General features: G+C 50.7%; 1 protein-coding gene across 5 annotated transcripts; it reads left to right on the top strand.

Moving 5' to 3' along the window:
• Nucleotides 1-1,815: 1,815 nt before the first annotated feature.
• PATL1 (PAT1 homolog 1, processing body mRNA decay factor) lies at nucleotides 1,816-24,507 on the top strand. Of its 5 annotated transcripts, none has more exons than XM_073346867.1 (19): nucleotides 1,816-1,927; nucleotides 4,423-4,534; nucleotides 4,825-5,039; nucleotides 5,146-5,223; nucleotides 6,671-6,865; nucleotides 7,515-7,616; nucleotides 8,172-8,261; nucleotides 8,538-8,755; nucleotides 8,868-8,957; nucleotides 9,220-9,403; nucleotides 9,792-9,915; nucleotides 10,296-10,393; nucleotides 10,556-10,615; nucleotides 11,289-11,437; nucleotides 12,669-12,828; nucleotides 15,578-15,733; nucleotides 17,326-17,417; nucleotides 22,644-22,793; nucleotides 23,298-24,507. In XM_073346867.1, the coding sequence occupies exons 1-19, from the start codon at nucleotides 1,913-1,915 to the stop codon at nucleotides 23,317-23,319; spliced, it is 2,310 nt and encodes a 769-aa protein (XP_073202968.1). In that variant the 5' UTR covers nucleotides 1,816-1,912; the 3' UTR covers nucleotides 23,320-24,507. The 5 variants fall into 5 exon arrangements, with proteins under 5 accessions (XP_073202968.1, XP_073202966.1, XP_073202969.1 ...); XM_073346865.1 differs by lacking the exon at nucleotides 1,816-1,927 and adding an exon at nucleotides 4,233-4,325 and having other exon boundaries at nucleotides 5,149-5,223; XM_073346864.1 differs by lacking the exon at nucleotides 1,816-1,927 and adding an exon at nucleotides 4,234-4,325.
• The last annotated feature ends 256 nt before the right edge of the window (nucleotides 24,508-24,763 follow it).

Here is a 24,763-nt window from a genome sequence, read left to right as displayed (position 1 = left end):
AATTATGAATACCTTGTTATTGTGGTTGCTATTTGTATAGCACCGACAGTGTGCATGGCACTTTATAGACAGGTATAGAGAGCAGGTCCTTCTCCTCAAAAGCTGACAATCTAACCAGTCAACTTACAAACAGAGAGAAGAGGACACAACAAAAGCCATGTACATGGCTGGGGTGGCCTAGCGTGTGCCTCCAGGGCACCATGACTTAAGAAGGATGCTGGAGAAGATTTTCTAAAATCAAAGGCCAGAATCTACCTCTTACAAGGTGCAGTATCACCAAACCTAGGTGTTCAAAAATAATGAGTCAGGTGCCCAAAAATTCATGAGCTGGCACTCAGAAATGTGGAAATCTCAGCAAAGACACCAGAAATTAAACATAAGTTGTCCTGGCCACAGGGGAGAGACAGGACTTGGTTGTAATCAGTGCTTGAAGTGGTAGACAAAACAATTTAAAAAAACGGGGGGACTCATCACCAGCAATTAATTCTCCTCCCCAAACCAATTATATCCCCCCTGTTTCACACACACACCCCCATCAATTTTGTCTTCACATCTGTTCTGCCCCCAGCCTCACCTCTGCCCCTCTTGGCTGGGGGAGAGCTCTGCTTGCCTCCTGCAGTAACCCTGATTCTCTTCCCCGGGAAGTGGGGAAAGCAACCAATCAGAAGGGGATTCTCCCCACTGCCCCAGTGAGACTGAAATGTGTGCCCATCTTCGAAATTTTATTTGTTGGATCTGTGCTCCTTCGTGACCCAACACACTTTACTCACTGGCTGTAACAGATAACAAGGGGATTCCTGCATGAGACAGGCCTCACTGTTTGCTCTGGTCCTCCAGCTCCCAGACTGACTAACAGCCCGTACTATCTAGTGTCACCAAACATTGTCTCCCTACGCCCTAGCCTGGGGTAGGCAATCATAGGAGTAATTGAGGACTCCACCTTATAAAACCCAAAGAGAGGTAGAAGAAGAGGGGGTGTGTATGATGATAGGTAGACATAGATGAGAGAGAGAGGAGTGTATGGAGATAGGTAGCAGGGGTGTAGATAGATAGAGACACAGGAGGATTGGGGGAGAGCAGCCCAAGGTTTGCTTAATTCACTTATTCGCAGCAATGGTAAATAATAATACCACTCCCAAGGGCCTGGGGGGGAATGCCGGAGGAGCAGAAAGATGACCCCCGGAAGCCGTTTGAAGGAAGACTTGCAGGAGGCAGGGGGTCACCTAAGGACAGGGGGCCCCGGAGAAGGGCAGGACGAAGTAACCTTGGGGTGGGGTAACTGAGCGAAGGGCTTGGGGTGCGTGAACTCTGCCCATGCTGCAGCAGAGCGGCAGGGGAGCGTGGCACAGGGTGGGGGTCCCCAGGGTGCGAGGCCTCCTGGCAGTGCCCAGCGGCCCCCACAGGGACCCCAGCCCAGGGGTGGACGATGGGACCCAGGGCCCTTGGCCGGGCAGCTCTGCCCTTCGGGGGAGCAGGGCTCTGGTGCCCGCCCCGGTCTTGTGGAGGTTTTGTGCCCCAGCTGGTGAGGCTGCCCACAGAGCTGGGGCAAAGCAGTGGCGTTGTAAAGCTGGGCCTGTCAGTAGGGAGGCCTCCCCCAGCCCTCAGTGCTCCGGAAATGGGAGAGGAAAGAGACACGGGCCCTTTAAGAGGCCACAGGAAGGGAATGAGACACTGTCCCTTTAAGACACCCCCCCAGGCGCTGTTTCTTTAATGGCAGGGGCGGGGCCGCTAGACGTATTGCGCCTGCGCACCGGGTCTTTCAGGCCCCACGGATGGGGGGGCTTGCGCGATGACGTCATGTGCGTGTCCCTTGACGCGACGCGACGGGCGCGTATCGGGGGGCGGGGGCTCGGAGCCGGAGCGGGGGCCGCGCTGGGCCTCCCTGGCGGTGGGAGTCTCCGCGCCGCTCACCATGTTCCGCTACCAGGTGAGGGGGCCGCGCAGGCTGCGACCTTTGACCTCTGACTCCTGACCTCAGTCCCTTGGTCACTTCTACCCCCGCCCAGAGCCCCAACTTCCTCCTCGGTCACGGGGGGTGTGGCGGACACGGGCTGGGGGGGCACGAGGTGCTGGCGGGGCTCGGGCCGGAGGGGGGTCTGGGGAGGTACGGGCCGGAGGGGGGCCTTTGTGTGGGGCATGGGGTGGGGTATGTCTTTAGGGGAGATGGGGCCGTGGTGTGTGTCTGCGGGACACAGAGTTCTCGGGTAGGGGCCCGGGTGTCTGTCGGGTGGCATAGGGCTCGCAGGGGCACAGGGTTTTGGGGGCAGGGGCTGGGTGTGTGTCTGGGCGGGCTCGGGTTGGGGGGAGTCAGAGGGGGTGCAAGGTTGGGGGGGTATGGGCCGGGAGGGTGTCTGGGGGGGTGCAGGGTTCGGGGGGTACGGGCAGGGGAAGTGTGGGGGGACATGGGCTGGGGGGTGTGTTGCGGGGGGCATAGGTGGGGGGGATGTGCTGGGGAGGGTATAGGCTGGCATGTGTGTGTCATGGGGGGAAGGGGTTCAGGGTGTGTGACTGGGGGGGTGCATAAGCTCGGTGTTTGGGGGGCATGGAGTGCTAGGGGGTCTCTGGGAGGCATGGGATGGGAGGAATTTTTGGGGAAGTATGGGCTGGAGGATCTTTGTAGGGAGGGGTGTGCAGGAGGCATGACTTAGGGATGGGTTTAGTTGTGGGGGCGATGGGCTACAGGTCCAGAGGAGCCTCTGTTGCAGGGTGCATGGTCAGTATGTGACAATGGGGGTTCTGTGTATGTGGAGAGGGTAAGGGAATGCCAAGGGCATGGGTCAGAAAGGGATGTGGGGTAGGGAGTTCTCTCTCTCAGGCTGGGGACTGTGGGATGCTTGTCTGAGGGGGACGCCCTCCCCCCTTGGAGTGGGGGTGAGTGGCTGAGAAGGTCACACTCAGTGGGTGCCCAGGAGGCCTCCCTGCGCAGGAGCTGTTTGGCGATGGAGGCTGTTTCAGAGGGGCAGAGCTAGGTATGCACTTAGCAGGCTGGTGCTTGGAATGCTTGGCTAAGGTGACTGCTTGGTATATGGGCTCTGCAGGCTAGGGTTGGGGGGCACACACATGGAGTAGGAGGCTCTGAAGTTAAATGTAAAGGATGTAGGCTGGGGAATCTCTCAGAAGGGGGCAGCATGTCGGACTGGCTGAGGCTGCCTCTATTAGATGGAGCTGCACAGAGCGTGGGCTGGAGTCAGAGACTCTGTGGTATAGGCTGGGGATGCCATGTAGGGTATGAGCCACAGCACATCCCGGATTTGATCTGTGGCTCCTTTCTTAGGGAGGTAGATATAGGATATGGCGGGGACATGTCTCTCGGAGCAGGAACTACCAGGATACGGGCCCAGGGGCAGCCTTTCTGAGTATAGTGTGCATGTGGGGTATGTGTGCCCCAGAACTAGATTCAGATGGCTACTCTGGATATGGGTGCACCAGGTTGGGATCAGACATTAGTTCGGGAGGATGCCCAGGATGTTGGCCCATCAGATTGGGCTTGATGATGGTCGATTTTATTCTGTTACATGCTATGTTATTTGAAGAGTTATGTGCCTGGCTGGTGGGGTCCTGAGAGTGGAACAGCTTGAGGGAGAACGTGATTGAATGGAAGGTATGGATGGGGTAGCCATTACGAGTTTGGGAGCTCAGGCAAGGGGCACGCTTGTTTGAGGAGGGTGCATGGGAGGACTATGGGGTGTGCTTGGTCTGTCGTGGGTGGGTAGGGGAAGAAGGTTCCTTCTATCCCTTGTATTTATCTGGCTCCCATCACTCTCACAATCTTTAGTGTATTTATCCTTGTAGCACCTGTGTGAGGCAGGGCTATGCTATTATCCCCTTTGCACAGATGGTGAACAGGCCCCGAGAGACTAAGTGACTTGCCCAAGATGTTATAGTAGCAGAGCAGGGAAATTGATCCCAGACTGGCTCCCTAATCACTGGACTATTGTCCTTCCGCTCATGCTGTCAGAGGAGGTGTGCTTGAAATGGGATGTTTATATGTGGGGTGGCATTGCCTCATCTAAGGAGGCATGCTTAGTAAAGAAGGTGTGTGTAATGGGTATGTGGGAGGTGAGTGATGCCTTAGTCTATGCTTGGGCAGAAGTACCTTGTCTGATGGTCATGGGTGCAATTTGGATGTGTGGGGGTGTCCTGGGACACACTTGCTAAGGGATGACATGCCTTGTCTGAGGAGTTACATTTAGTGTGTGCTGGAGGTGATGTCTCTCTTTTTCCTCTGAAGGGCCACATTTGTGATGTGCTGGTATAGGGAAATGAGACAATCTCCAGGAATGGGTTCAGACAGACAAACTCGGCGCCCCAGCTTTGGGCATGAGGTGACTGAGAGGAGCCCACACTAGTGATGCTGGGAGGGCAACTAAAACTGGCATATCTGAAGGCCTGCTCATTGTTCTCTCTTTGCTCCTTTCCAAGTCCCTGGAGGAGTGTCCTCTGGATGAAGATGAAGATGCCTTTCAGACCCTGGGCGAGGAGGATGAAGATATCGACCAGTTCAATGACGACACGTTTGGAGCTGGTGCTATTGGTGAGAGCTGCATCTCCCATTCACTCCCCTTTCCTCCTCTCTGTCCCCAGCTCTCCTTCAGGGAATGCCATATCTGAATGGAAATCCCTTCAGTCCTGCCCTTAGCCACCCCACCCTGCAGCTCCAGTTCCGGGTTGCTCCACCCATAGCTTTGCTGATGTCCCTCAGTCCTGAGCCCCAGCTTTCCCTGCTGTTCCAGTCCAGTGGTGCCTGGGAAATGTAATTGTCTGTGGAATAAATAAGTGGCACTAAGGTACCAGCCCTGCTTCCTTTCTGTGGTTCCTTTGCAGATGACGACTGGCAGGAGGCACATGAGCGGCTCGCAGAACTGGAAGACAAGCCTGCGACAGCTAGAGAGCTGGAAGATGGGGCGGTCAGTGATGAGATGGACCTGCTGGGGCACCATGAGGAGAACCTGGCTGAGAGGCTGAGCAAGCTGGTCATCGAGAACGAGCTCGAAGATCCAGCCATCATGCAGGCTGTGCAAACCCAGCCTCCAATGCAGGTGAGTGCAATATTTGTGGGGGGGGGGGGCAGAGCCTGGCTTCATGGAATGGATGGAAAGACAGGAGAGCCCTCTCCATGATAGTTCATCATACTCTCTTTTACAGCAGCCAGGAGGCCTCAACTCCAGCATCTGGGATGGATCTGCAGTTCTGAGGCGCATCCGAGGACCGCTTCTCACTCAGGTGCCGTGTCCTGTCTCATTATTAATCCTGCAAAGGGAGCTCAGAGTCTTTCGTGGAGCCATTTTCCTCCCATCTCAGGAATCCCTTTCCAGTGCAGAGCAGAAGCTTTTGCCATCTCCAGGAGCATAAGATTTGCCAGTTCTGTGTCCCATTGCACTGAATCAGGCCACCAGCCCTTTTGGTCTGGTGTGCTGCCTCCTATTACTCAGATGAGGCTGTTGCCCGGGGGTGCTGGTTGCAGATGCATCAGAGAAAATTGCAGTTTTCCATAATGTACTTCTTAGCTTATTGTATTGCACCCCATGCCAGGTGGGCGATTCCTTCTTGAGTTCTGTGAAAGCCAGCTTAGACCCTGAAGTATGAGACTTTATTTACTCCTGAAGAGCCATTTTGCTCTGTAAAGTGACTCTAAGATAGTATTGTGGAGGGTGGGCCAGCACTTGCTTCTTGCTGACTCTAGATCAAACGTGATCTATTCACGAGAAAGTCTTTTAGCTGCCAGCTCTGCCAATTTCATCTTGGATCTGCGAGCCAAGCTGGGTTGTTTCCTGCTTGTGTATTATCCCCAGTAACCCTGTCCCATTTGAGAGATGTTACAGGAGTAGTTAAGTTGATGTGAACTCCTCAAGATAAAAGAATCTGCCATCACAACTTGGCTAAGAATGCTGCTGCTTGAACCAGAATAGAGTCCAACTAATTCGTCTGCATCTGGGCTGGCTCTGCAGGGCTAGTCAGGCTAAAAAGTATCAACAATGTCTCTATTGCCATGAAAGGCAGCAGATGGAACAATAATACGTAGCACACAGTTCTGTTCTCCCTGAGTCTCTCAGTACTTTGCAGAGCTTGCTAGTGACAGATGTGGTGACTTGTTCTTTGCTTTGCAGTGAATCCTTGGCAGAATCCCAGATAGAACTCAGTCCAGCGTAGGGTTTCATACTCTAGGCCAGGACTCCTGCCCACTAGATTATAGCTGCAGGTGACACATTGAAGCTCCCCAGAGAGCATTTGCTTTCCTGACCATCCTCCCCCTGTTTCTCATTAGGCAGATTTCCTTGCTGTAGCTGTGCCGCGAGTGCCTCTGTTCTCACTGGTTTCAGAGGAACAGCCGTGTTAGTCTGTATTCGCAAAAAGAAAAGGATTACTTGTGGCACCTTAGAGACTAACCAATTTATTTGAGCATGAGCTTTCGTGAGCTACAGCTCACTTCATCAGATGTGATGATGTGATCTGATGAACATCTGATGAACATCTGATGAAGTGAGCTGTAGCTCACGAAAGCTCATGCTCAAATAAATTGGTTAGTCTCTAAGGTGCCACAAGTAATCCTTTTCTTTCTGTTCTCACTGAGCCTCAGTGCGTGCTGGGCTTGCCACTGGCAAGCTGGTAAACTACACACAATTCAAAGTAGCTAACCACTGGCTGTTTTTTCCCCTCCTCCCGTGTGCAGGAGGTGCCCTCGGTGTCTGTGCTGGAATATGCTCTGCCTCAGAGACCACCACAGGGCCAGGAGGATGAGCGGGACCTCTCGGAGCGGGCACTGCCCAGGCGTTCGTCCTCCCCAGTCATTGGAAGCCCCCCTGTCAGGGCTGTCCCCATCGGCACCCCACCAAAGCAGGCCACCGTGCCCAACTTCAACCAGCAGGTACCTCTGCCCCTCACATTTCTCTGGCAGGAGGTGGATCTGGTCACCATGGTTTCAGGAAAGGGTGGTGTTTCCAGGAAGAAGCAGGGTAGAAATGGGAGAGAGAGACCCCAGAAGGTGAAGACCCTGAAATTTTTAGGGCAGCTTAAGGGAGCCTGCCACTAGCTTTTGCCACCACACAATCTTTAGAGTAGCAACACAGCTGAGTGCGTGCCTGGATGCTGATAGGTGGAGAAGAGATTAATGGTAGGGTGGGTAGGCTTGTCCCCTTAGCCGCTCTGTCCTTTAGGTGCCACTACTGTGCCTGGAGCCTACATGATCCTCCTTCATACGCTGCTTTCACATGCCAGCAATTGGCAGACGGGGAGGGACGTGGCATTGCTGCCTGAAACCAGATGCTATCCAGCCAGAGTCTCCTCCAGAAGAAACAGTCTGAAGATGCTGCTGCTGCTCTGTGTACTGGGGGGTTCCCCCCCTACCACAAGATGGGGGAATTCGGGGAGGTGGAGGGGCTCTACCATATGGCACACTGCAGGCTGGTCTGATAACTCTGTGGGAGGAGCTGCCTGGCAGATGTTGGCAAGGAAAGGGGAAGCTAGTTTCTAGGACTAAGACTAGTTCCCTTGTTTTGGTTTCCCCCTCCTGATAGATCCTGTGTCCGAAGCCTGTTCACATCCGGGCCCCGATGCAACAGCGTTATCCTTCCCCCTACAGCGAGAGGATGTCTCCAAACCAGCTCTGCAATGTCCCGGTACGGAGTGTCTCATGCTCTGTGTATTCCCAGCCTGACCCCTCACTCTCTAGGTCCCCCGGCCCCAATAACTGTCCCTTCTATCATCCCAAAAGTCTGTTTTCCATCAACTTCACCCCGAGCCTCTTACTCTGTCTCAATAATCCTGAAGTCCTTTCCCATAACCATCACACTTGTCCTCTGATCCCTCCTGTAATGCCATTCCCTTCCACAGATCCAGGCTTCTGGGTCTAAACTAACTTTTTCTTAAAGGGGAATCATCTGGTGTTCAATGTTCTGACCTCCATGTGTCGACTAGAGATCCCCCTTTCTGTATCTCAGCACCTCTTTCCTTTTCCCCGTTCCTCTCAGGCCCGGGTGTATCCCACGTGCTGGAAGCTCATGTGCCTATCTCTTGGCCTCCCTGTCACTGATCTGGGTGTAACTGTGGTCTCTCGTTTTCTCTCTGATCCGAATGTATCTGGAGCATGCACCTGCTGAATGTCCATGTTGGGTTGATTGGTTCTTTGTTTAGAATTAGTGTTTCCTTTTTGCTCTTCCATTTTCTTTCCCCAGAATTCCTCCCTGCTGGGCCACCCGTTCCCTCCCAGCGTCACTCCCGTTTTCACCCACCTTCAGAGAGCGCAGCTTCTAGGAGGAGCACAGGTAAAGCTCTGACTATTCCCTCTTGTTCTCAGTCTTTCCTCAACAGCATCTTGTGTGCGCTGCATTGTCCTCTGGTGTCTGTGTCGTCTATTCTGCCTTTGCATGGCTCTCTCTGTGCTGCTCCTTCTCAGACAGTTGGTGGTGGTTCCCATTGCCTGCTCCCCGGATGACTAGAGCTGTGCCACTCAGTCTTGTCTGTCCCACTCTCTCTGTCACAGTGGTAATGTTTGTGGTGGTCTCTCTCCCCCCACCGCCCCTTCACCCTCATCTCTGCAGGCTGGACGAATGTCTCCCAGCCAGTTTGCTCGTGTCTCTGGACTCGTTGGCAGCCCCCTCACATCCATGAACCCCAAGTTGCTTCAAGGCAGAGTTGGGCAGATGATGTCTCCAGCCAGTGGGTTCCGTGCCTTTTTTGGAGCGCCACCGCCCCCTGCGCCACCCCCATCCCAGCAGCAGCACCCCCCATGTCCTGGGTCCCACTTGCAGAACCTAAGGTACGACACTTATCCTCTGTCTCCCATCATTGAGCTCACCGCACCGAGTTTGAGAGTCTCTGTTGACTTTCTCCAGAGATGACAGACCTGAGGTTACAACTCTCTTCTTTAGGCCTCACCCTCAGATGTTCAGACCAGATACAACTCACCTTCACCCGCAGCATCGGCGGCTCTTACATCAGAGACAGCAGCAGAACAGGAAGTGAGTACTGGAATCACCTGCATTCGGGGGGGGGGGGGGGGGTAATGAACTCCACTGCGGGAAGAGAAGATTCACCTGGGTTCTAGTGCCAGAGAAAGAGGGTATCTCACACACACCCCCTTGGGGGTCTCCTAGGAGTTCATGCTCCCCACAGTCGGGCGTGGCCTCTCAAGAGCCATCCTGCAGTGCAGGCCATTATCAATGTGTCCTCTCCACTGTGCCCTTTCTGTATCTTCTGAATTTTTATGGATCCTCCCACCAGCCAGCACCGTAGTCTGAATGGCTCGGCAGGGGACCGAGTGGGCCACCGGAACAGCCATCAGGAGCAGCTGCGGAAGGACCCCTATGCCAATCTCATGTTGCAGCGGGAAAAGGACTGGGTATCAAAGATCCAGATGATGCAGTTGCAAAGCACTGACCCTTACCTGGATGACTTCTACTATCAGGTAAATGCTTTGCACTCACTAATTGAGCCATCCTAACCTAGCTTCCACCTAGGGATGAGCTTGGCTGTCCCAGGGGCTGCTGGCCTTGTGTGCTAATCCCCTGTCTGCAATACCTGCACCCACCCAATAAGTGACTGCTGGGAGGGTGGCTGCAGCTGAGCTCCCAGTATGATGCTGTTAGCTGGCTTTGTAACTGCTTCAACACTCCCCCTTCACCCCCTACACCTGTGCCCCTACACTGTCTTCATCCACTCAGGCTGGCTTGTCAGCCCTATCAGCTGCGGGACCTTGTGTGATGGCACATTGGTTCTGGGGGCCAAGCTGCCCCTGGTCTCTCTGTGCTGGGATCCTAACCACCACCACCTCCTCCTCCTCCCTTTTGTCTCAGAATTACTTCCAGAAGCTGGAGAAAGTGTCAGCGGCAGAGGAGATGCACGGCGATGGCCCCAAGAAAGAACGTACTAAACTCATCACACCCCAGGTGGCCAAGTTAGAGCATACCTACAAGCCAGGTAAATGTCCCCTCCCTCAAACCGCATCCTGGGTTGGGGAAAGGTAGGGGGGTACATGGGCCAATAGGGAATTGACAGACCTGTGGTGACGTATTGGTCGTGAAATAGTATCTCATTCCCTAACCGTAGTGCTCTTTTAATGGTTACCTGTCATGGGGCTGGAGGCAGAAGAACCGCTGTCGACTCGATCTGGAGACGGCTGGCATTGGGGACAGCTGCAGGGATTCCTTGGGGAGGACAGGGAGAGATCAAGGTTCTCTGGGGCATTGATGTGGAGGCAGGGTGAAGCTGGAGGAGACTGAGTGTAAGATTTCTCTGGGGTAGATAGAGGAGCAGAGGCTTGGGGCAATGACTCCATCCACATTCCTCTGTCCTTGCAGTGCAGTTTGAGGGCTCGCTGGGGAAGCTCACAGTCTCCAGTGTAAATAACCCCCGGAAAATGATTGACGCGGTGGTGACCTCCCGCAGTGAGGACGATGTGAGTAACAGCAGACATGGCTGCCCTGCGTAGTCTGGGCTCTTTCTTTCTACCCGGGGTTTGGTCCTCCTCTCTTCGCTCACTCCACTCCCCATCCTCTCCTTTCTGACACTGTTTTTTGTTCTGTGCTCCACCTGGGCCCGCCTTGCTCTCTTTCCCTAGGAGACGAAGGAGAAGCAGGTTCGAGACAAGAGACGTCAGACCCTTGTCACCATTGAGAAGGTGAGTGTGAGATGAGGTCCCCCCCCCCCCCCCCGCTAGAATCAGAATATCAGGGTTGGACGGGACCTCAGGAGGTCATCTAGTCCAACCCCCTGCTCAAAGCAGGACCAATACACAATTTTTGCCCCAGATCCCTAAATGGCCCCCTCAAGGATTGAACTCTCAACCCGGGGTTTAGTAAGCCAATGCTCAAACCATTGATCTGTCCCTCCCCATCTTTGCTCCACAGCAAGAGTGAACCAAGCCAGTGCTCCAAGGGAGCTACCAAACCCACGTGCAGCGGCTACCCCTTGGGGCTGGGGATATGTTCCCAGTAAGCCATGGGAAAAGTGATTCCCTACACACCCCCTTCCCAGATCCCTGCGCTGAGTCAGGCACTGCCTTATTTCTTGCTCTAATCAAAGCTCATAATAAACAATGGAAAACCTTCCCTCTTCATTGCCTGCTTCAGCAGCCAGCCAAGGAGAGAATGGTGGCTTCTCTAGGCTGGGGCTGAGGCACACTGGCAGCTTGCTGCTGCCCTTGCTGTACCCACTCTCTACAGGGCTTGCTGATCCAGCAGCACTCTCTGGTTCCGAGTCCACTCGGAAGGCAGCGGCTTCCTGTCCTGACTAGCTGTGGGGGATAGCGGGGGTACCTGTGGCTGGCTCTGATCCGGCTGCGTGTCATGCAGACATACAGCCTCCTCCTGGATGTGGAAGACTATGAGAGGCGCTACCTCCTGAGCCTGGAGGGGGAGCGGCCAGCCCTGATGGAGGAGAGAAAGCAGAAGATCTGTGACATGTATGACAATCTGAGGGGGAAAATGCCCGGCCAAGAGAGGTGAGGAACGTGAGTCTGCTACTGCACAAATCTGTGCCACCCCCAGACTTGTTGCCCCACCCATGTGTACAGAAGGTAGAGGACTGGAATTCTTCTCTCATTTGCTTTGGGATGGGGTGAATGTCTACAGTCCATTCCCCATATCCACATGTGTGGGGCCGCCCCCGTTCTAGTAACAGGCTCACTGAAACAGCAAGGGAACTCTCCTTTGGGTGCTGCCCCCCTTCAGTTGGAAAGGTGGAGTAGGAAGAGACCGAGACACTTGGGGAGGCTTGTGCCCAGTCCTGCCTGGAATAAGGCCTCTTCCCCAGTTCATATGTGGGTCCGGTTCTCTCCCAGGAAACATGGGAGAAACTAGGGAGGAGACCAACAGGCCTGGGCTGAGGAGGAAAGTGTGACCATGGCAGCCCTCAGATCAAGGATTTTATTGCCGTGGGGCCTGCACCTTTAGTGTTTGGGGATAGTGAGCAAAGCTTTTCCTATGCAGAGAAGTTAGACATGTATTTCATGGGCATGGAGGGGTGATGCTGCACGGGCCCTGGGTGCAGGGGGGTGGGGCGGGGGGCAGTGCTGCACGGGCCCTGGGTGCAGGGGGGTGGGGCGGGGGGCAGTGCTGCACGGGCCCTGGGTGCAGGGGGATTGGGGTGGTGCTGTGGGCCAGGGGTGTGGGGGCAGTTGCGGTGCTGCATGGGCCCAGGCTGAGTTATAACTCCTAGCAAACCATTGAAAAGTTTTCCCCCCTTGGTTGCTTCCCAGCTGTAACTAGCTCTGTAACAGGGCAGTATGGTTCTCTTCTCCTGCCTCCCTTACAAAAAACAAAGTTCACTTCTCCCCAAGCCTGGAAAACTTCAGCCTTGTAAATGATGAGCAGCTAACACATACAGGGAGGACTCAGCATGGAAGCTGTTATGCGACTTTAGCTACAGCTGTCATTATTTTGCCCGTTATTATAATCTACTGAAAGGAAGCTTGAAGGCAGGAAGAAGCTTTGTGTGATGACTTTTTTTTTTTCTTTTTTCTTTCTCCCCCTCTCCTCCATGTGCTTCCCTTCAGGCCAGATCAGTGATGCTTTTGGGAAGGTGTCCTTTCTGGCTGGGGAGAGGTCACAATTAAATGCAGGCCCATGTTACAGGGGTGTGGGATTTCCTGTGAGTCCCTTGCATATACCCACTGTGAACTAGGGGGTCATTCCTATATCTGGCTATTGACAGTCCGAACGTTCTCTTGGCAGGCCGAGTGACGACCACTTTGTGCAAATCATGTGTATCCGGAAAGGGAAGCGTATGGTTGCCCGGATCCTGCCCTTTCTGTCCACGGAGCAAGCGGCCGACATACTCATGGCAACAGCCAGAAACCTGCCCTTCCTGATCAAGAAGGATGCTCAGGATGAGGTAACCAAGGAGGCTGTGGCAAAAATAACTTCCCCCTCAGGTTGTTGGTATGAGTTGTGTGTCTCTGCATCTCAGAGGTAGCGTTGTCCAACGATCAGAGTAGGGGACTGAGAATCTGAACTCATACCTTCACTCTCTGGCTCACTGTGTGAACATGGGGAAGTTTGCTTTGCATATCTGCAACTCCATGAATGGGGGTAATAACTGACTGGTCTATATGTAGTATTCCTGGCCTCATATGGGTTTGTGAGGATTTAATATTTAATTTTTGGGAAAGTGCTTTGAGATCCTTGGACAGGATGGTCCAGTTAGATATGTAGATGTCCATTGTGCGCCCATTTTCATCACACACTTAACTCCAAGAAATTCTCCCTCTAGATTGAAACTGGCCATGATTGCCCAAAGCTAGAAAGTGAAAGCTTGAGAAAAGTCCATTCAGACAGTTAGCCTAAGAAAGTAGGGAAAGAAATAGGCTATGTCTATACTAGAAACAATACAGCAACATAGGTATGGTGTTGTCACTTACTATGACAAAAAGAAAAGGAGTACTTGTGGCACCTTAGAGACTAATCAATTTATTTGAGCGTGAGCTACAGCTCACTTCATAGCTCACGAAAGCTCATGCTCAAATAAATTGGTTAGTCTCTAAGGTGCCACAAGTCCTCCTTTTCTTTTTGCGAATACAGACTAACACGGCTGTTACTCTGAAACCTTACTATGACACTTACTGTGGCAACAGAAGGGGTTCTTCTGTGCTGTAATTAATCAGTGAGAGCTTAGAGGTGGGAACTGAGGTAATGAAAGAATTCTTCCATTGACCTAGCAGTGCCTATGCCAGGCCTTAGGCTGGCTTATCAATGTCACACAGAGCATGACATTTTTCACAGCCCTGAGCAACGTAGTGAAACTGGTCTAACTTTGAAGTATAGACCAACCCTAATAACTATTTACCTCTTCTTGCTTTAAAGGAGATGATGGGGGAAGGAGGGATGGTGGTGGACTCGTTTCCTTGGTTACTGCTTTGTGATGTGTACAGGCAGCCTGACTATTATTTGTATTACATTAGCACTGTTAGGTTTGTTGGTCCTGTCTTTTTCTGGAAAACTCTATGGACTATAGAGAACTAGTAGGGTTATGACATAACTGGAAGGTCTTTTGGGCAGCAATCATCCTGTTTTTATGTTTATACATCTCCTAGCACAATGACCTCTGTGCTACCATGATACAGATAATAATCCTCAGTATCAAGGAAGAGGGAAAGAATTTTTGTTAAACTGAGCATTTTGTTTTAATCAATGCAAACACTTGTCAAATAATTGAGAGAGAGAGAAGTTTTTGAAAGACTCAACACCCTCATTCCCTCAACTGAGGAATGAGAGCACTCCCACTTCAGTTTTCTAGTCTTCTAAGGAGACATCTAGCAGAAACAGGAAAGACCAATATTTCTAAGGTAAAAAGACGAGCTGGAAAATTTTTTTAAAAGTAAACAAGAAGTCTTTCAGACCTTCTTCAGACTTTTTTTTTAAATAAACGAAAAAGGCATTATTCCAATCTTCATTTTCTTTTAAAATACAGTTTAATATGGAGAGATTCTCAAAAATGGCTGAACTTAAAAGGCCAGAGTTTTTTCCACCCTCTGAAGAAGTGTCAGCTGTTTTACAGGACACATGGAAAGTAGTGGAATTGAAAATTCACTTCTACTTATGCAAAGTTCACAGTTTGATCTTGGAGTTTGTTGTTTATGTGGCTGTGACGGAGAGTAAATACATAATATCACTTGATACCCTTTCTGAGGGGCTAGAGGGAGTCTCAATTTCCAGGTACCTGGTTGAAACCCTATGGAATTAATAATAGTACAGGGCTTTAATAAAGTAATAGAGACCAGAGTGAAATCACCAGTGAGGCCAGCTGTTTGTTTTTTTGCTGATTTTTTTAAAAAGGGAAATGAAAAGATCTCAAACTTTAACTTCAGTGTTGCATTTACAAGCACTCAAACGTCTGGAACTGTCAAAAAAAACAGGTCTTGGAGTAACGTTAGCCACGCTGTATGTGAGGTGCATTTCAGAGTGCTAGCAGGATCAGGTATTGAGGGCGCGTGCTGTGCTATAACCCGCTGAAAGATTCAGAGGCCAGGCTTCAGTGCAAAGAACAAAGATCAGGAAATAAATCAGAATCGGATAAAATAAGAATCCTCCCTGGACGTTGACCCAAACCCATACTGAACCAACTCTTTTTCTGAGGCTGCCTCAGAACAAAACGTCAGCAACAAATGGAATGAGGGAATATTAGTAGCATGACTCCTTTTGTATTGCAGCAGCAGCATGTAGAAGCCTTTGGTGTGATTGGGGCCCTATTGTGCTGGGTGCTGCACAAACACATAGACAGCTCCTTTCTTCAAATGGAGACAATCTACATAGACAGGATTGGGTGGGAGAACTTAATAATATGTAGCCATCCCTGTCTCATCCTGGAGGTGATGCTGTCACTTCATTCCATGCAGGCAAACATCCCATTATTACTTTCCCTTCAGTTCCTGCCTGTCTTTTCTCTCTCCTGTTTTGTTAAGCATCTCCACTCTGTGTCACCTGGATAACTGGATTTACTCAAAAAGGGAACGCCCTTGAGAGCCCTTGCCCTGCTCACCAATAGGAAATGATACCTGGATTCGGTCCGATGGCCCCTCCTGGAGTGTGGGGAGCTGCCTGCCTAGTCAGGTGTCTGTGACTCATGTTGCTCTTCTCTCCCTCAGGTGCTGCTGTGCCTGTTGAGGCCGTTCTCTCTCGTTCTCTATCATCTTCCGTCGGGGACGGTCACCAGCCTTCTGCAGCAGCTAGCGAACCTACCTCAGAGCGCCACGGCGCCAGCACCTGCCAACCTGCACCTCGCAGCTGTGCTCCAGAACAAGGTGCCTATGCCTGAGCTATTGCTGAGCACTGTGAGAGGCTGCAGCATCTGCCTACTCAGTCCCTTCACTGCTGGGACCCAATTAGGGTATAGACCCATCTGGTACCCTCAGAACGTGAGAGATGCTAGAGACACTTCCCTTGAGTCTGTCCTTTCTATTTTTAACTGGAGGGTACCCTCATTAGTCCAAACACCCCCCACCCAATAGGAGAACGAGAGAGCTGGTCCCCTTCTCCACCCAGGCGGTGTGGAACCCCCATAAATGTGATTCCTGAACCCAGGGACAGGCCAACAACTCGTTGAGAGGCCGCCCTTTCTGACCAGCAGTTTCCTTGGCAGGAGAGGTAGCGTTGAGCTAACTGGCACTGAAGTCTCCTGCGTTGAATTGCAGCAACAGGGGTGGATGAGCAAGGCGCTAAAGGAATGGGACTGACTTGGGGAAAGGGAGTAAAATCTTCCTGCAGAGCACTTCCATTATCTCCCCTCTCCTTGCACTGCACAGCCAGCTGCGGGGTGAGTAGCTTTAAATGAGCTGAGAATTGCATATCGGAGTGAAAGACACCTTAGAAGTACCACCAGTTAGACGTGCAGATGATAGGAGTCTTTCTCCTTGTGCATCTCGTCCTCACAGTAGGGTCTGTTTCTCTGGTCTTCACTGCTTTTGCTTTAATGGTAGATAAGGCTGTATAGCACTCCTGGGGCCTGCAACATATCAGTTACTTTCTTTAGGATTCATTTGGATCCAGAGGAGAATTAATGTAAAAGAATGAATCCTGGAATTATATAAGCTCAGCACCTCCAAAAGCATGCTAAACAGATTCTAGTGGCTCTCCAACCAAGGCAATTAATGTGCCAAAGCATGATGGTGCTGGCTGGCACAAAGGGTGCTGGGCAGGTTTGGGAGCAGCATGCTGTTCTGGGGCAGTGTGCTGCAAAGGAGGAACAGTGCTATGGGAATTGTAATTCAACGCAGGGGCTGTACAATCCTTGCTGAATCTGGGAATAGGCTGCTTCTGGGCAATGGGAGTGTCTGCTTTGATAAACCCAGCACAGCAAAGGAACCAGAAAAGTATAATGGGGCTATTACAGACAGGAAACCAAGAAGCACATGTCCAAAAAGCTGAAGGGAAAGAAGACATGCTGTTGTAGCAAAGCAACACCTCACATTTCCAGTCCTACCCAGTGTCGCTCTTGCACCGTCTAAGGCTAAACATGCTAGGCAGATGGTTTGTGTCTTAATCTGACTTTTCCCTCTCTGTTATTACTAAATCTTGTATATAGGGGTCCTGGTCTATTATTAGGGCTCCCAGGTGCTGTGGTAATACAAATAATAAATGAGACTGTTGGGCTCTGGAAACAGTGCCTGTGCTGGAGTAGGTCTCGCAGATACTGGCTGCAGTCAATGGGCACAGGGAAAGTCAGAGGGCCATGAGCAGAGGCCAGAAAAGGGGAAGTGAAGGCTTCAGACCTAGGAGTGGGAACTGTGGTCGTATAGCAGCACCAGGAAGAGAGAAGAGTCTGCCTGCTGTGGGTCAGGCCCACAATCGTCCCCTCCTCCATCCACACGCTGTCTTACTACTTCTCTCTCTGCAGTTTGGCCTGTCCCTGCTGTACTTGGTCCTGAGTCGTGGGGAGGAATTGCAGAATTCCAGTGCTGCTACGGAGCTAATGCAGGACAACCAGTGGTGAGTTCCAGCTGCATCCCTTAGCTGCGTCCCCCCCAATTTGCTGACAATGCATGTTGACCAGTGGTGAGCAGAGCATACCCTGGATCAATGTAGACACTGAGTAATATGGCCTCCTAACAACAGATGCGGTTTGGTCTAGTAGTCAGAGCATAAGATTAGGAATTGGAACAGAACCCACAACTCTCCAGCTGGAGGAGGGATCACGCTGTGAGTTGGCAGCCTGCTACAGTAATTCCAGGCTTCTTATTGGTGTCTTGCTGATGTCTGTTACTACAAAGCTCCTGTGTATCCAGGAACTGATATTCAGTGGTTCTTTCTGGGCCTTCTTTGGAGTTAGTTGTGGAGAAGGTGAGCCCCACTGAAGGAGTCTAACTTCCTCCTAGGAAGGGGGACACTTCCTGGCCGCCAGGGGAATGTTCTGCATTAGAGTCCAGAGAGCCACAGAGGCACCCCAGTGACGGTGCATAGTTTTGCTGAATGCAGTCTCCGCCTGAAACATGGGACTCCAATGGCTGAAAAGGATTTAATTTCATAGAGGGAAAACAACTGAACATGAGCTTCTAGTGTGATGCAGGAGCAAAACGGGCTAATATGATTCTTGGATATAGAAACAGCCGGGAGGTGATTTTTCCATCTTTATAAGGCATTGGTGAGACAGATAGTGGAACACTTTCTGCTCTTCTGATATCCACATTTGTAAAAAGGATGTTGAAAAATTAGAGAGTGCTAAGAAGAACCACAAAGAACTGGAGAAAATGCCTGATAGTGAGACACCTGAGGAGTGGAATCTGCTTACTTCAATCCAAAAAAGTTCAAGAGGTGACTTGATTACAGTGTATCTGCACCTTCAAGGGGAGAAGATACTGGGTGTTACAGGAGTCTGTCATCTAGTGGAGAAAGGCAGAACAAGAACCTGTGGCTAGAAGTTAAAGCCAGAAAAATTCAACTTAAGTCACAATTTTTAACAGTGCCAGTGATTAACCATTGTAACAGATGACCCAGGGAAGTGGTGGATTCTCCATCTCTTGATGTCTGTCTTCAAATCAAGACGGAAGACCTTTCTGGAAGATGCTTTAGCCAAACACAAGTTACTGAGCTCAGTACAGGGGTAACTGGGTGACATTTTTTGGTTTGTGTTATGCAGGAGGTCAGACTAGATGATCAGACTAGGGAACGGATGGCCAGGATCCCCTGGGGGACTAACTTGAAGGGGAAAGGAGTCCAGGAGAGCTGGCTGTATTTCAAGGAATCCCTGTTGAGGTTACAGGGACAAACCATCCCGATGAGTCGAAAGAATAGTAAATATGGCAGGCGACCAGCTTGGCTTAATGGTGAAATCCTAGCGGATCTTAAACATAAAAAAGAAGCTTACAAGAAGTGGAAGGTTGGACATATGACCAGGGAAGAGTATAAAAATATTGCTCGGGCATGTAGGAATGTTATCAGGAGGGCCAAATCGCACCTGGAGCTGCAGCTAGCCAGAGATGTCAAGAGTAACAAGAAGGGTTTCTTCAGGTATGTTGGCAACAAGAAGAAAGCCAAGGAATGTGTGGGCCCCTTACTGAATGAGGGAGGCAACCTAGTGACAGAGGATGTGGAAAAAGCTAATGTACTCAATGCTTTTTTTGCCTCTGTTTTCACTAACAAGGTCAGCTCTCAGACTGCTGCGCTGGGCATCACAAAATGCGGAAGAGATGGCCAGCCCTCTGTGGAGATAGAGGCGGTTAGGGACTATTTAGAAAAGCTGGACGTGCACAAGTCCATGGGGCCGGACGAGTTGCATCCGAGAGTGCTGAAGGAATTGGCGGCTGTGATTGCAGAGCCACTGGCCATTATCTTTGAAAACTCGTGGCGAACCGGGGAAGTCCCGGATGACTGGAAAAAGGCTAATGTAGTGCCAATCTTTAAAAAAGGGAAGAAGGAAGATCCTGGGAACTACAGGCCAGTCAGCCTCACCTCAGTCCCTGGAAAAATCATGGAGCAGGTCCTCAAAGAATCAATCCTGAAGCACTTGCATGAGAGGAAAGTGATCAGGAACAGCCAGCATGGATTCACCAAGGGAAGGTCATGCCTGACTAATCTAATCGCCTTTTATGATGAGATTACTGGTTCTGTGGATGAAGGGAAAGCAGTGGATGTATTGTTTCTTGACTTTAGCAAAGCTTTTGACACGGTCTCCCATAGTATTCTTGTCAGCAAGTTAAGGAAGTATGGGCTGGATGAATGCACTATAAGGTGGGTAGAAAGCTGGCTAGATTGTCGGGCTCAACGGGTAGTGATCAATGGCTCCATGTCTAGTTGGCAGCCGGTATCAAGTGGAGTGCCCCAAGGGTCGGTCCTGGGGCCGGTTTTATTCAATATCTTCATAAATGATCTGGAGGATGGTGTGGATTGCACTCTCAGCAAATTTGCGGATGATACTAAACTGGGAGGAGTGGTAGATACGCTGGAGGGGAGGGATAGGATACAGAGGGACCTAGACCAATTGGAAGATTGGGCCAAAAGGAATCTGATGAGGTTCAATAAGGATAAGTGCAGGGTCCTGCACTTAGGACAGAAGAACCCAATGCACAGCTACAGACAAGGGACCGAATGGCTAGGCAGCAGTTCTGCGGAAAAGGACCTAGGGGTGACAGTGGACGAGAAGCTGGCTATGAGTCAGCAGTGTGCCCTTGTTGCCAAGAAGGCCAATGGCATTTTGGGATGTATAAGTAGGGGCATAGCGAGCAGATCGAGGGACGTGATCGTTCCCCTCTATTCGACATTGGTGAGGCCTCATCTGGAGTACTGTGTCCAGTTTTGGGCCCCACACTTCAAGAAGGATGTGGATAAATTGGAGAGAGTCCAGCGAAGGGCAACAAAAATGATTAGGGGACTGGAACACATGAGTTATGAGGAGAGGCTGAGGGAGCTGGGATTGTTTAGCCTGCAGAAGAGAAGAATGAGGGGGGATTTGATAGCTGCTTTCAACTACCTGAAAGGGGGTTCCAAAGAGGATGGCTCTAGACTGTTCTCAATGGTAGCAGATGACAGAACGAGGAGTAATGGTCTCAAGTTGCAGTGGGGGAGGTTTAGATTGGATATTAGGAAAAACTTTTTCACTAAGAGGGTAGTGAAACACTGGAATGCGTTACCTAGGGAGGTGGTAGAATCTCCTTCCTTAGAGGTTTTTAAGGTCAGGCTTGACAAAGCCCTGGCTGGGATGATTTAACTAGGAATTGGTCCTGCTTTGAGCAGGGGGTTGGACTAGATGACCTTCTGGGGTCCCTTCCAACCCTGATATTCTATGATTCTATGATCTCCTAGTCCCTTCTGGCCTTATCTATAAAGGGCTTCACCCACCCACCAGCCCCTGGGGTTCAGTCTGGAAATGAGAGATTGGTGGTCAATTGTTAAGGCACTGGGTGTGGCCAAAGTGGTGACCAGTCTGGACTCAGATGATTCCTAGAGTTCTTCAGAGTCAGCCACTATTCATTAGCTGACTTCTTATAGGCCAGCTAAGCTGTCTCTGGGAACTGAACTGTGGCCTGCATACCCTATTGGATCCTCATATGGGAGCATGACTGAGTGATTGCTACTTCTCAAACAGTCTCCCAGTGGCATTTCAGCCAAGTTGGTGGAGGCTTTTTGAGCTTTTTCTAGTAGGAACCATTGCTTAGGGTTTCACTGTCACATGATGGTGCTTCCTTCCTGCTTCTTGACACTTACCCTCTTTCACTTTTTGTTTGGCTTTGGTTTCATTAATGGCTACATGGCAAAAAGTTTCTTTCTGGTCTCGTTGAGTGCGTTTTACATGTCTTGGGGTAGAATGTCACCCTTCTTCCATGCTTAGACTAGGCCCTGGGCTATAGCACACTGTGTATCCGCTGTGCTAACCCAGCAGGTCCAGCTGCTTTGGACACTTGCAGTTTCTTGTCTTGGGGGCATCTGACTAGAGGTGAATAAACTGACCATCAAGCTTCCTTAAGCCAAAGTTAACAGGAGGAGATTTTAACAGGAGGAACAAAGCTTGCAGTAATTGCATCGCTTGTGTGCGTCCACATCTTTGCTACTTGTGTCGGCGGTGCACGTCCTCGCCAGGAGCACTTGCACCGATTGAAGATGGCTCCTGAAAGCCAGCAACAGCCAATGTAAGCAAGACAGTGTCTACACTGATGCTGTGTCAACCTAACTTCATTCACATTTCAGAGTAACAGCCGTGTTAGTCTGTATTTGCAAAAAGAAAAGGAGTACTTGTGGCACCTTAGAGACTAACCAATTTATTTGAGCATAAGCTTTCGTGAGCTACAGCTCACTTCATCGGATGCATACCGTGGAAACTGCAGAAGACATTATATACACACAGAGACCATGAAACAATACCTCCTCCCACCCCACTGTCCTGCTGGTAATAGCTTATCTCCCCCCCCCCCCCCCCCCCCCCAAACTCACTCTCCTGCTGGTAAAAGCTGTAGCTCACGAAAGCTCATGCTCAAATAAATTTCCTTTTCTTTTTCATTCACATTGATTCTATGCTGCTCATGGAGGGGGAGTTATTAAGTTGTTATAGCAGACAAATTATGTTGGCGGGAGCAAAATTTTAGTGTGGACTCTTAGTTAGGTCAACATGAGCTGCCTTGTGTGGACCTCACTCTGTAGTGTAGACCACAGCTTAGTCTGGTTCCCCTGAGCAACTTTCCCTCTTTACCTCTCTTATCCTTCTTGAGAGAATCCCTTTCTAAATAGCTATAGTCCTTTTGATCTGCCATGTGCATGGGCCTCTTCCTGGTCATGATGATGTCTCTTAATGACCCTCAGTTGTTTGCAGAGGAATGGCTTATCTGGAGCCATTCTGTTTCCTTCCTGCTTGTTTTGCCTTGTCTTCTCTCTTAAACTAAACCAATATAGTCCTATAGCAAACATCCCAATAACCAGGTCAACATACAGAATTAATAAATTATTGCAGAGCGTCTTCAATTTGGTCACAACTGGATTCCTCAGTGAAACAGACCCTATATACCGTCAAAACCTTGTTGAAACTGCCAGTCTCTATCTGCTGATAGGAGGTCATCTCACAGAATCTAGCTGGGTTTAGGAGAAGCCAATTAGGCTATCAGTAGAACTCCCATTCCTGTGCTTCTTGTCATCCACCTTGACCGCTAAATCCTGCCTGGGGTTGATGCAGGGAAGCTCTGTCATCTTGCCACCTACTCACACCTTCATCTGTGCCCTTCTCCTTGGCAGGACGGAGCTGATGTTCATGGCAACCCGAGAGCTTCTGCGGATCCCTGAAGCAGCGCTGGCAAAGCCAGTATCCACCCCCTCTAACCTGCTGTCCCTTTTTTCTCGCTATGTTGATCAGCAGAAGCTGAACGTGCTGGAGACAAAGTTGCAGTAAGTCCCTGTTTCTCATCTGGTTTAGTGCTGTGTTTGCTGTCCTGCTTCCCATGTGTAATAACAGGGAGGGGGGCAGGGAGTTGTGCAGTGGCAGTGAGGATTTGAGTGACACTCAGCAAGTGAGGAACAGGGAGTCAGGCTCTGTTGTCTGGAGCTGGGTGGATGTCAGATGCTTGAGGGTGGGGAGGAAGGAGTATGGCTGGGGAAGAGGTGACCAGGAGATATGTAGAGTTAGAAGGGTGTGGAGGGGGAGATTCAGGAGTTCAGCCCTGCTCTCCACAGTTAAACCATCAGGGATTTTAGGAGAACAGAAAAGTGGGAATTGCCAATGCTGGACAGGCAGCGATGAAGACCAGTGAAGGTGGCGGGGATCTCAGTGGTGTTAGATGAGGCTTGAATGTCTGCATGTGCTCCAGCCAAGGAGGGGACACCGATCTCCATCACACCCTAGTACTGCGGCTATCTAACTCTCTCTTGTTCTTGTTTCCTCTGCCCTGCCAGGTTAGTGCAGGGGATACGGTAGGAGGTCTTGACAGGTCCTCAATGCCGGCTGCCATCCTTGCCGCCGCCGCCGCCACCACCACCACCACCAGAGGATTGCAGTGGAGGAGGGGAGGCAGTTGCTCCCCTGAAGCAAAGCCTTGTGGGATTTTTCTCTTGGATATCTGGCATGGAAGACCTCTCTTATGCTCTGTGAACTTGGTTGGGTGTGTGTTTGGTTTGTCCTCCCACCCTTCGCTGCTAGGTTGCAATTCGGCATGTCCTTGCTGTGTTCCCATTTCCCTCTGCATCTTCACAACAGCTGCTGCTTTCTCCCAACACAGCCCTGTCTTCCCCCACCTACCACATTCAGGCTACTGAGGGAGTGGTGAGGAACCCACCCTCTCCTCCTTCCTGCCCCCCTGTCAATGCAGAATCCAGATAGCCAGGGAGACCACTAGTTGTGGGGAGAATCCCCATGTGCTCTGGAAGGTGGAGTTGGGGGCCTAGAGAGACATCTGTTGCCCAATGTCTCCTAAATGTTTGGAGGGTGTGACTTTTAGATGACAGGATCAGAGGGACAGTCTCTTTCTTCAATTTTTGCTCATTGGCTAAAACGTGAGAATCTGCTGGCTACTCCCCACCCCCATCCAAGCACTGAGATTTGGTCCCACCCCTCATACTGCACAGGGTGGGCTCTCCTGTCCCAGCTTGTCTTGGGCCTCTCATTCTTTCTGAAGTTGCACAAGCTGGGCTCCCCTCTGTCACCCCTCCTAGTCCTGTGACACAGTGAACACACATCTTTGCACACTTGCCTTGTCTTCCTGAGAATCATTTTGCACCCCTCTCTCTCACACCTGCCCCTTGGGTCAGGCCCATGCTGTCAAGAGCCCTCCAAGACAATAACCAAGGGGCCTGGCTTTGATCCCTAGTGGATAGAGCCGCTAATCTGAATGAATTTTCCATACCCAACCACTGCTAGATCCTGCTGTTTTGCTCCTTTTGGAATGTGGTGGGGTTTTTAATCTTACTTTGCTTTTAACAACAAAAATATTTGCACATGTAGGTATTCTACAACCAGTAAACTCCTCCCTATTAATAACCAGCTGCCCCTCCCTCCTAAATCCGCTGCTTTCTCCTAATCCCTCTCCCCAAAGAATTCTCCCCTCCAACCAAAACCACCTCCCCATAACTACTCTCCATACCCACAGTCGCCCCCCACCCCACACCCTCCATTTCCCTCACAACCAATCGAGTGGACCGTTCTTTTATTATATTATTCCTTTTTTGTGCTTTCCCCCTCCCTCCCTCCCTGTTTTTGGTTCTGATGAAAATAAGTTTCTAAATTTACATTTTTATAGGGTATTGTAAATAAAAATGAATTGTATACTTGGGGGAGAGTAGAGTGCTTCCTTCCACTTGGTGGTCTTGTGCCTCTTGGAGCTTTTTCCATCATCCCAAAGTGCCTTCCAGACAGGCTATCAGCA

The sequence above is a fragment of the Lepidochelys kempii genome, chromosome 6, assembly GCF_965140265.1.
Source record: "Lepidochelys kempii isolate rLepKem1 chromosome 6, rLepKem1.hap2, whole genome shotgun sequence".
Classification (NCBI taxonomy): domain Eukaryota; kingdom Metazoa; phylum Chordata; order Testudines; family Cheloniidae; genus Lepidochelys; species Lepidochelys kempii.
This window is presented reverse-complemented; position numbering and strand designations above follow the sequence as displayed.

Coding starts and splice junctions, on each gene's coding strand:
- PATL1 (XM_073346864.1), top strand. CDS start 4,245: ATGTGCTGGTATAGGGAAATGAGACAATCTCCAGGAATGGGTTCAGAC. Junction 4,535..4,824: donor GTTTGGAGCTGGTGCTATTG/GTGAGAGCTGCA, acceptor GTTCCTTTGCAG/ATGACGACTGGCAGGAGGCA. Junction 10,616..11,288: donor CCCTTGTCACCATTGAGAAG/GTGAGTGTGAGA, acceptor CGTGTCATGCAG/ACATACAGCCTCCTCCTGGA.